The sequence below is a fragment of the Stegastes partitus genome, unplaced genomic scaffold (genome assembly GCF_000690725.1).
Source record: "Stegastes partitus isolate 25-593 unplaced genomic scaffold, Stegastes_partitus-1.0.2 Scaffold2239, whole genome shotgun sequence".
Lineage (NCBI taxonomy): Eukaryota > Metazoa > Chordata > Actinopteri > Pomacentridae > Stegastes > Stegastes partitus.
The window spans coordinates 59229-70350 of NW_007579970.1; the positions used below are offsets into that span (position 1 = coordinate 59229).

General features: G+C 39.9%; 2 protein-coding genes across 2 annotated transcripts in view; both read left to right on the plus strand.

The window, feature by feature from the left end:
* LOC103374400 (ribonuclease inhibitor-like) overlaps nt 1-2639 on the plus strand; it is a 6668-nt gene extending 4029 nt beyond the window's left edge. Inside the window, exons 3-5 of the mRNA XM_008304484.1 lie at nt 258-431; nt 1036-1220; nt 2476-2639. Coding sequence (XP_008302706.1) covers nt 258-431; nt 1036-1220; nt 2476-2639 — 523 coding nt within the window. The remainder of the gene's footprint in view (nt 1-257; nt 432-1035; nt 1221-2475) is intronic.
* The window catches only part of LOC103374401 (protein P-30-like), a 31440-nt gene extending 23576 nt beyond the window's left edge, over nt 1-7864 (plus strand). The window contains exons 4-6 of the mRNA XM_008304485.1: nt 6083-6132; nt 7039-7105; nt 7293-7864. Coding sequence (XP_008302707.1) covers nt 7299-7736 — 438 coding nt within the window. The 5' untranslated portion in view covers nt 6083-6132; nt 7039-7105; nt 7293-7298 and the 3' untranslated portion in view covers nt 7737-7864. The remainder of the gene's footprint in view (nt 1-6082; nt 6133-7038; nt 7106-7292) is intronic.
* The last annotated feature ends 3258 nt before the right edge of the window (nt 7865-11122 follow it).

Below are 11122 nucleotides of genomic sequence, written 5' to 3' on the forward strand. Positions count from 1 at the left end.
ATGTTCTTATAGAATTTTTATCTATGAAGCTGTAAATCTGCTTTTGTTCATGTTTTTTGTCCAACATTTCTTGTATTGTGACAAGAGACAAGTGTTTGTAGCAGAAACTGTAAAAGTGTGAACAGGTGGATGAATGTTGTGCTGACATTTCATGATGATGATCCACAATAACAGAAGGACAAAGTCACTCTACTGATTTTAGACACATCTGATTGACTCACCAATGACTTTATCTGTATCTTTTATTCTTTATTTAGTTTGGAGAGCTGCAGTTTGTCAGAGATCAGCTGTGACTCTCTGAACTCAGCTCTGAAGTCCAACCCCTCCCATCTGGAACATCTGGACCTGAGTAAGAACCAGCTGCAGGATTCAGGAGTGAAACATCTGTGTGGTTTTCTGGAGAATCCAGCCTGTAAACTGAAGACTTTGAGGTCAGTTCGCTGACTGTCTGTAACTGCTGTGCATTTTATGTGCGTCATTTATGTTTGTAGAACTTCCATCCAAGCTGTATATTTGCTGTTGTATATATTTTCAAAAAAAAAAAATTTTTTTTGTCCTAAATTTAGTGTTTTGTGATAAAAGACAAGTGTTTGTAGCAGAAACTGTAGAAAATGTTCAGTGTTAGTGATTAAAATCAGTGAATGTTTTTCATTTTTGCTCATAAGTCACATCTGGATACAGATGTTCTTCTAAACTTAAATTAGTTTGAACAGATACAGTTTAGTGACTGAAGTACAAATATTTCTTTGGTTTTTGTTCACTTCAATTTGATTTCACTGATACTGATCCTGTTGATGCTGCAGCATGTTGCTGATGTGTGTGGACATGAACAGCTGGATGGATGTTGTGCTGACATCTGGATGATGTGTGTAGAAGCTGACATGATGATGATCCACAATAACACAAGGACAAAGTCACTCTGCTGATTGTAGAGAGAAGCTCACTGATGAGGACAAAGTCATGTTGAGCTGCACATCCACAACCTGAACACATCTGATGGATCATCACTGATTTTATCTACATCTTTTTATTCAGACTGAGCGAGTGCTGTTTGTCAGAGGTCAGCTGTGGTTCTCTGGTCTCAGCTCTGAAGTCCAACCCCTGCCATCTAAATGATCTGGACCTGAGTGGAAACAACCTGCAGGAATCAGCAGTGAAAGAGATGAATGGCTTTCTGGGCTGTCCACACTGCAGCCTGAAGAATCTGAGGTCAGTAGAAGGTTACAGTCACTCTCTGCTGTTATTGAGTATTGCAGCAGCGATTCATTGCAGCTTCTCAGTGGCTTCTCTTCCTCCGTGAAGCTGTGAGAGCAGAATGGTGAAAGACTTGTGATTGGACAGAACAGAGACAGCAGTCAGCCAATCAGATGAGCCACAAGATGGTCGTCATCATGGGTTTGAGTCGACTGCTGTTGTGTCGATGTGTTGAGGAAATAAAGCTGCTTCCAGCTGACAGCCTTCCAGATGTGCAGACACAGTGGTCCTCCTCCATCAGAGAGTCCATCAGATCTGATCTCATTGCTCGTTGTCTCCTTTCAGCAGCGATCAGCTGATCAGCTGGATGTTGGTCACAGCTCTGAGATCAGTGTGACTGAAGCTGCAAACCTCCGGCTCTGATTTCAGGGAATGTCAAAGGAGCTCACCAAACAGTAGTTCTTTCTGTTTCTTTCTCACACACAGAGTGATGGACAAACCATCTAAACAATTCAAAATAAGAGTCTATACCCAGTAAGAGAACCTCGTGAGCAGCTCCACTGTAGCCTGGATTTAAAAGTGTGATTTTATTTTATTTTATTTTCTCAATTCCACAGATCATGAAAAACACTGGTATTTACAAAAAGACCTCAGACTTCTCTGAAGTGTGCTACACTTTCAAAGTAAAAGCTGAGAGATGTCAAAAAGAACTGATCAGGGTTTGTGAATTTTGCTGGCTTTTCAAAATAAAACGTACTTAGATAAATTATACCTTATGTATCATCACACCAGGACATATCAACTCTCAGTAGCTGCATTGGCACATTCACAATTTCTTCAGAAATGTTCTATTTACCTTCGTAACCATGTGGTCTTTGTACAGAGCAGAAGCTCTGCTCAGGTCCAGCACACACATCTGTATGTGTGGCCTTGTGTCTGATTACATCCAGATGTGTTGACAGCCTCCGTGTCGGTTTGTCAGCTGATATTTGAAGAACAGATGAGATGTTGATGGAAACACAGAGACTGTTCAATCAAATGGAACAGCAGGAAATCATGAGTGAAGAGTTTGTGCAGTAATGAAGCTTGATGACTGTCAGCAGTTTGTTTCCACTGTGGACGCAGTGAAATGTGTAGAAACACACCTGATGCTGACAGTGTGTGCAGGTGTGTGAGCTCAGTGTGTTCACTCCAACACGTCAACGTGAAGCTGCTGCTCTTCATCCTGATGAGCTGCTGATCAAACTCATTGATCTCTGTTCTTTCTTCTTCTCTCTGCAGATGGAAGTGATGCTGATCAGGACGCTGTGTGTGCTGAGAGGATGAAGTGTGTCCTGATGATCCAGAGGCTGAAGCAGCAGCAGTTTGTGTCCAGAGACTCTGACTGGGCCTTGATACTGGGAGGAGGACTGGGAACCAGTGTCCAGCGTGTTGTTATTGTGTAGTTTAGTGTTGCAGCTCCAGATTGTGACTGATGGAGAACTGCAGCTGACTCATTTTGTAATTAGAAATCATGATTTATTTTTACTTTTATTTTTCCAGTAAAATATCAAAAAGATGAAACGCCAAATCCTAACATTCCATAATGTTTATTATGGTTTGTAAATTCTAATTTAATGTGTGTATTCATTGATTCAACCAACTTCTTCACAAACACTACAGTGGGTTTTGTTGCCCCCTGGTGGTTGCTCCATCATGGAGTCAGTGACAGCCTGGTGGGGTTCGGCTGAGGGTTTAAACCCTGTTTAAAAGTGCAAACAAAATTTTACTGATGCTGATCTACATTAATGTATTTTTTTGTCATTTATTTGTCTGTTTTTTATGAATAATGTTTTAAATGTGTGCAGCTGTATTATCTTTCTATTTTTTTACTTCTTGGGATGAAATAAAACAAACTTTTATAGATGAAGCTTTGTGTCCTGTTCTTTTCTTTTCTGGTTACTCCAGTGACAAATATTGACAACACACACATCCTGCTGCATTTGTGCTCATATAAAGCCCTGAAAGTGTGATTGTGAAGAGCAGAACGTTGAAGCTTGAGTCTCTCCTCCTGTTTCTGCAGCTGACAGCAGCTCTGAGGGTGAAGCTGAGCTGGTCCAGAGCTGCTCGGCTCAAATTTCTGTGAAATCCAGGAGGCAGCATTAAATATACATAAAGAAACAGAATGACACCAAATATGTGACATTCAGGTGAGTTTGTTTGAAGCTGAATTGACGAAGAGGTTTTATGGGGTGGACAAATATTAGGGACAGTTCATGTAGTTCAACATGACGGAACATTTTCCCTCCAGCAGGGAAACTTGTTCATTCTCCTGAACCGTCTTCTAAGTTTGACCTGGACTGGTTTGAACAGGAGCACATGCAAACATTTGGTATATTTGATATCAGTAAGCCACAGAGTTTGAACATATAGATAAATGAGACGTTGATGAACTTGTAAATTATCTCAGTGTGCAGCTGAATCCAGCAGAAACGAGCCTGTTTCACCTCATGTTCTGGTGTTCGGCTGAAAGACTTGAGAAGATCTGAGACTTCTTTGGACTCAATGAGAACAAACACACAGACATTAGATCCAGTAAACCCTAAATCCACCTGGATAAGAAACAAAGCAGCTGAACAACAGAACATGTGAGGTGGAACGTACCAACTGAACCGCTGAACTCACTGAAATAATTTACAAGTTATCAGTTCTTCAGATAACTTGTGACATAATTTACAAGTTACCAGAAGAACAGAACTGAACGTTGAGTCTCATTTATCTCTACATTCAAATCCAGCCTCTTTAGTCGATATCACATTCAAGTTACTCAAACGTTTGCTCCCATTCAAACCAGTCCAGGTGAAAGGCCAGGTGAGTGATCATGAAGTGGGAGAATCCAATTAGATTTACAGAAGAGGGGTCGGACTGTACCAAGTGCGGTGGAGTTCAAGGGGTCTTGCGATGTTCAGAGGTCGAGTGCTGAAAATCCATTTGCAGTGTGTTTTGTGGTTGTTACGTAGTTAGAGGTGCAAAACAAAAGCAGCTGAGATATATCTGAAGCTGTTGCTCTTCTTCTGTCACCAGACAACAGAATAAATATGAAACAGTGACTGAAACGCACCTCATTATGACTATGTGTCAACCAGGAGTCATTTGCATGCTGCAGCTCTGCTCCACTAAAATACTGATGTTTTTAACTGGAGACGAGATAGATGGTACTCACTGCAAGAGGAGGATCAGTGGCATGAAAAGTTGAAAATAAAATAGATTTTGTGAGCTAGTTTCTTTGATATATCAATGCTGTGTCTACTTATGCATGTTAATGTTGATCTGTGTGTGTCTCAGGAGGTCGTGGGAGTCACAAGTTTTGTGTGTGTGTGTGTGTGTGTGTGTGCTTTTGTTATAAACTGTATAAAATGAATATATAAATATATATATATATATATTTCTACCCCCAGAGTTCACCTTGTGTTTTGCCCTTTTCCTTTTTCCAACCTTTCAAATGGTCCTGTTTGACATCTGGAGACCACAAGCAGATGTTTCTGTTATTATTCTACCTGATAATGATGTAAGTATGATCAATGCATAATTTGTCCAAATGCAAACCTTTGCCACCAAGTTATTATTATTATAATTATAACAAGGAGTATTTTGGATGAAATAAACCTTTCAAACCTTAACTCGTTTGCTGAGAAACACAATTTGGGGGAAATAAACCTTTAAAATTAGAGTTACTTGGACATAAAGAAAGACTTTGTGTGGAATACTCAGTTACTTTCAATTATAAGTAATATTTTGAGTGGAATCACACTTTAGCAGCACTTCAGTGATTGCTTATTAGTGTAGGTGGCAAAGTCTTGACAGAAAAACTCTAGAAGTGTGTTTGTGGTCCTGAGACTGCAGCTGAGTAAAAAATAAACTCAGTAACATTAACTTTTTAAAAAAGTGTTCAAAGTGCTCAGTGGTCTGATTTCTCAGACCACTGAGCAATTTCCAAGTGGTCTGATTTCTCAGACCACTTGGAAATTGTCAAGGACACTTCTGACCTGTGTCCAGGATCCTCTGGACCCTCTGCAGTTCGCTTACAGGTTAGACAGAGGTATTGAAGACGCAGTAGGAACCCTGCTGAATTTGGTTTTAAGCCACCTTGAGGGAGCCAGGTCCTTCACTCGTCTTTTATTCATTGATTTTTTTCATCTGCTTTTAACTGCATTCAGCCACACATTTTAGCAGAAAGATTACATGGATCCTGGTCTTCTAGCCTGGCTGACTGATTTTTTAAGAGGGAGAGTTAATGGCGTTCTGTCAGACATTCTCGTCTCCTCCACTGGATCACCCCAGGGCTACATCCTTTCACCCTTATTATTCGTTTTGTACACTAATGACGACTTGTAGGGTGTCGCATTGTCAAACTATCGGACGACTCAGTTATACTCAGTCACAGAAAAAGCAAAAGAAATGCTTATTGACTTCCAGAAGAATCCTCCAGACATGTGTCCTGTCAGCACTGAGAACCAGGCAGTGGAGCTGGTCAGTAATTATAAATACTATGGCAAGATATTTGTACATTAAGAAGGCTCATCAGCGCATGTACTTTTATAGGAAGCTGGGTAGTTTTAATGCTGACAGTACTTTGATGTGAATGCTTTACTCAGGTTGGTTGGTTGGTCCATTGATCTGGATGTGGCTGTTGGAGGCCCCAGTTGCTGAAGATTCTTCACTGAAGGAAATTCTAGGTGGACGAACAAAACCTGTAATTCAAATGAAGGTGAAACTTTATCTGAACACAAATCAGCTGCTCGATGTCAGTTATGAAAATGGTTCATGCAAAACATACATGTCAGACAAGTTCACAGATCATACGATACAGTACAGCTCATATATCTAGAAGGAGACGCAGCGTTTCTTTACTTCCACCTCTTGAGCCTTTGTGTCTCATTCTCTTCTCGTCGTCTGAAGGTAAGTGAGCAACTTTTTTTCACTCTGTCCAGCTGCCGTTAGTTTAGTTCCAGCAGAAGCAGCAGAAATGAGACTCCACAGCCGTAAAGCAGTTTCACTGCCGACCACCTTCCACGGTTAGTCTGCAGCATTTTTTACAGCTGCATCAAGACAACGACGGTCACACTGCTGCATTATCAAAAAATAAATGAAAGTGGAGACACAATGATGTCAGCAACACCAACAAAGAGACCATGAATTGTCTTCATCCAGCTGATTCTGTGTGTTTGGCTGCTGTTGCTGATGAGGTCTTGTGGGCTCTACAGACTGGATCCTCCTGCCCGTCTGATCAACTGCTAGTCTCACATTTAAACGATGGAAAATGAAGCTACACTCACTTGCAGTTTGGTTTCCTGAAGTGTACTTTCAGCAAACTATTCTGTTGTTGAACAAATCAAAAGTTGTCTTGATAAAGGTGTTTCTTTTAAAACATTTGAATAACTTGACACTTCACACAATTAACCATTTTATTATTATTATTAATAAAGCTCTGTAAGCTGAATTTATTCATCAAAGTCCAGACCTGGATGGAATCCTGCTTAAACGAGAAAAAACAATGCAAAGAAGTGGGTAGCGTGTGCTTCTCCTTTTCTGGTTGTACAGCAGGAGTTCCTCCAGGTTCTATTCCATTTAGTACATTTGTTAATAACCTATTTTTAGCCGACTCATGCAGATGTGACAACACTCAAGCCTGTGCTCACTCTATAAACACATCCTTCAAGGATTAAGTAAAAAAGCCAAGAGACCACTGGCACTTCAATGTCCTCAAAAGAAAGTGTAATGTCCTCAATGTTGTCCGTTTTCTTTTTAACTCTGACGCATGCCCGATGTTTAAAATGATCATAATCTTGTGCCTCCTCTTCTCAGAGAACCCCAGGCCCATCCAGGCAGCTCGTTAGGATTAACAGAAGTCAGTACAATCGAGTCACAACAGGTATGGCCTTTTGTTGATTGTGTTTATTCATTATCTCACACTGATGGACTTTCATGTAATGTGTTGTTTCATGTTGTGTACTTCTTGTTCTGTAGTTTTTTTTGTGTTCCTGCCAAAGGATGTAAAACACTGGATGCTATCACTTTTTCTCAACTTCAAAAAAATGTTCCTGTTTTTCATTCATCAGGGAATAATGAAGATGTCTTCTGCCTTCCTGCTGCTGGTGCTGCTCTTTGTCTCTGGGCTCGCAACAGGACAGAGGCAACAAAGACAGAAGTGGAAAAGAAGCTATGAAAAGTTTAAAAAAAAGCATATCATCAACAATATGACTGAGAATGATTGCAATCACGTGATGAAAAATAGAAGTATCTTTGTTTATGTTAAACGTGTCAGAATGTGTAAACCAAAAAATACGTTCATCCTTGCCCAACCTAAAGAAATGGTAAAATCAATTTGTAAAGGTCAAAGAAATAAAAAAATACGAAGTAAAAAAGGGTTTCACATTGTTGAATGTGTGCTTTTTGACGGAAGCAATGTATTCAATTGTAGGTACGAAGGTAAACATATGGAAAAAAAAATTACAGTTAAATGTGAAGGAGGTTCCCCTGTGCACTATGAGGGAGACATATAGATTTAAGTATAAAGATTGTACTCTACATCTGCATGTACTTCACCTGGTTGTTGCTGCTGCATTGAATGTAGCTGGTATCACATAAATGATAAAAACAAATGAATAAAAATGATGATGCTGAACCAGAACTCAGAGCAGTGATGTGTCTTTATGAAGAACAAAGCACCAGGACTCAGACTGTAAAGGAAGGAGCTGCTTTCCTGCTGACTTTCTTCATCACACCTCAGAGTTTGTTTTTGTGTTCTTCAAACTAGTTCAGGTCCTTTTTCCAAAGCAGCAGGATTCTCCATCAGATTCAGAAAAACATCCTCTGTTCAGGTCAAAGTTCTACAATTAGCTGGATCTTATTCATTTCCTATTCAAAGCAAAACATGCAGAAATCATTGTCCATGTCATGAATTCATCAGAATGTGGATCATTGCACATGATGATGGTTATGTACCACTTCATAGAAATGATCAAATGCAATTTAGCTGTATGTACTGACAGGTGCATTTTTTTGTCATAAGTTTTTAAATGTTTTAGTTTTAATGTCCTTGTGCTTGAGAAGTTAGTCAGTAATTCAGTTTTATGGTACTTTAAACTCCACCACATGCCACAAAAACATGTTGGTTTTACTGCACAGCATTTGTGTGACATCTTCAAGATGAATTCATCCAACAGTGCATAAAGTCACTGACTGTAGCTGCTGCGTTCAGCCATTTGTTCTGTACTTTGTCTTCATCTGTCAGTAGTTATCAGTCAAAGTGTGTCTCCAGTGAGGGAGCAGCAGCGTCCTCTTCAGGCTGTAACCAGGAGTAAATGTTTCTGGAAACCTGAACCTCCATTCAGGGACCAATAGGGGATTTTTACAAGTTTTCTGAGAGCATTTCAGTCTTTTCTGTTCTGTCATTTGTCTGTAATTTATCCTCATCAATGGTCTTCTCAGTCACTAAACTGGACAACACAGGTGTTTTCTTCTAAAAAGTTGTAAAAAATTTTTAATAAACGGACGTTCAGAGGAGTCAGGAGAGTTTTGCTGACGTGTCCTTCAGGAGTTTTCTGAGTTTTGTTCCACCTCTGACCAGCAGGAGGCGCCTCCTGGTTTGGATGGAGGCTGGATGGGAGGAAGTGGAGGTGGATCAGCTCCAGCTGATGCTGATTGTTGGGTTTGTTGTGGCTGTCCAGTGGATTCAGGATGCAGGACTCTGTGGATCCAGGTGAGCTGAATCAGTTCTTGAACTCACTGCAGACAATAATCACAGAGATCACTGGTGGTTTCTGGAACCAGATACAAACCAAAGCAGCTTTATTCTGGGCCGTCTCTGCACTCTGTCATGTTGGAGTTGATCTGAACTCATGACGACAGGCTGAACTTTTAATGTGAGGCTCAAACAGAAGCTGCTGATGCTGGTTTTGAAGGTTTTCTCCATGAATTAGTTGAAGATTCTCTCTCTGGATGTTTGTTGTCATGTTTGATGCTGTGTCATTTAAAACCAGATGATCCACGTAGACGACACATTTAGTCCCAGTGTCATCAGGAAACACGGAAGAATGTGTCGTATTTAGAACAACCACACAAACATTGTCAAACATTTCAGGAATAAAATAACCGAGTGAGTCTTTTTGACTTGAACTTTATTTTCAAATAATAAAATAATCATAAAAGTTAGAAATACAAACAGCAGACTAAAACTCTGAGAGAGATTCCTTGAAAAGGCTGTAAAAAAACAAAACAAAAGCAGCTTTGTTTCATGAAAAAATCTCTCAAAGTCTCAGAGAACATGTTGTTGTGTCGTCACTGCAACCAAAAAGCAAAAACACTGTTTATGATCACACCTGTGATTCCAGCTCAGTTCACCAAATTAAAAAAACCTCTGTTTCCTCTCTTCGTCTGGTTTTCACGGAGGAGAAAAATCGGATCAGGAGCTGAAACCAGAACCAGATGAAAGTGAATATGACTGAATGAAACGCTCTGATGCAAAGAGAAGAAGAAGAAGAAGACTTGGCTGAAGAAGCTCTGCAGCCTGATGATGAGTTTCACAAACATGTTGGAAGTGACGAACGAGCAGGACAGATTTACTGAGAGACACTCAGTCAGCTGACACATCCAGCAACAACAGAGCAGCACCAGACAGACGTTAAACAACACACGTGTCAGAATATCCACGATAAGACAACGATAGTCAAATAAATGTCTGGAGTCGTCGTTAAACTGCTCTGGTCTGGTGTTGTTCTGCCTTTGATGACTGTCTCTGAACTGCAACAGGCAGAGAAATGTGCAGTTTGTTGTCTGGATGTAACTCAAGCTTCACCTGTTTCTCCTCGGTGGCGACATGGAGACGATAAATCCGTCCTCAAAAGTGTCGTCTGACTCACAGAAGCAACTAGAAGCAGATTATTTCTCCTGTCTGGAGTAAATTCTTGTGATTTTTTTCCTCTAAATTGCAGAAATAAGGTTTGGATTTAATGAACACAACAGGATTTCTTGCTCTCAGTTTAACCTTTTAAATGAACTTGAAGTTTTCTGATCAAGCAGCACATCTCAGGTTTGACAAAAAAAAAAAAGTCAAAATGTTGAGAAGAATATGAATTTAAAGTTAAAACAGATTCCAACAAATCCAATATTGGAAAAGATTTGACAGAAATACAGTGTTTTTTTTTTCCCACATTCTGGACCTTTGTTCCTCCAGTAGCCACTGCTTCCATTAATTACAGCTCCAGATACACTGAAAATGACGCTTTTCAATGTTAGATCTGCTACTAATAAATTACTTTATTTACTTTTTGGATAAAAACTCCAATCTACGTGTTGCAGTTGTTACAACAATTAAATAAAATCCAGTGTGTATAGTGATTCAAGTAGCAAAGATCAAACAGCAGCAGATGAATCACTGTGCAGGTTTGAACACAGTTTCTTGACCAAACATTTTGTCTGGATAGGAGCACATGGAAGCTAATGTTAACGCTGTCTCCTCCTCTCTGTGCTCACATCAGCTCATGGTCAGTGTGCAGCATGAAGTGCTGATCAGTGCAGCTGATTGATGAGACTGAAGACCCTGATGTTTGTGTCTGACACTGTCCTCCAGTGGAGGAAACATGGAACAACAAGCTGGAAGGAGAGGACACAGGAGGAGATCAAGGCTCCAGGAACACAGGATGGAACGACTGAATGCTTCATTCCTTTGATGGCGTTGTGTCTGTGATGTGATTAATTAATCTCATCATCCTGCTGTGCTCAATGTAATATTTCTTATTATAATATCTCCAAGATGTTTCAATAATAGCATTCTGAGTCTGCATGTTTTTCTTCATCATATTTAACCTTAAAACAAACAGCATAAGTCACTTTGCATTTCATGAATGTTTCTATTCAAATCAACATGTTTGGTTGTTGAACTGCAAAC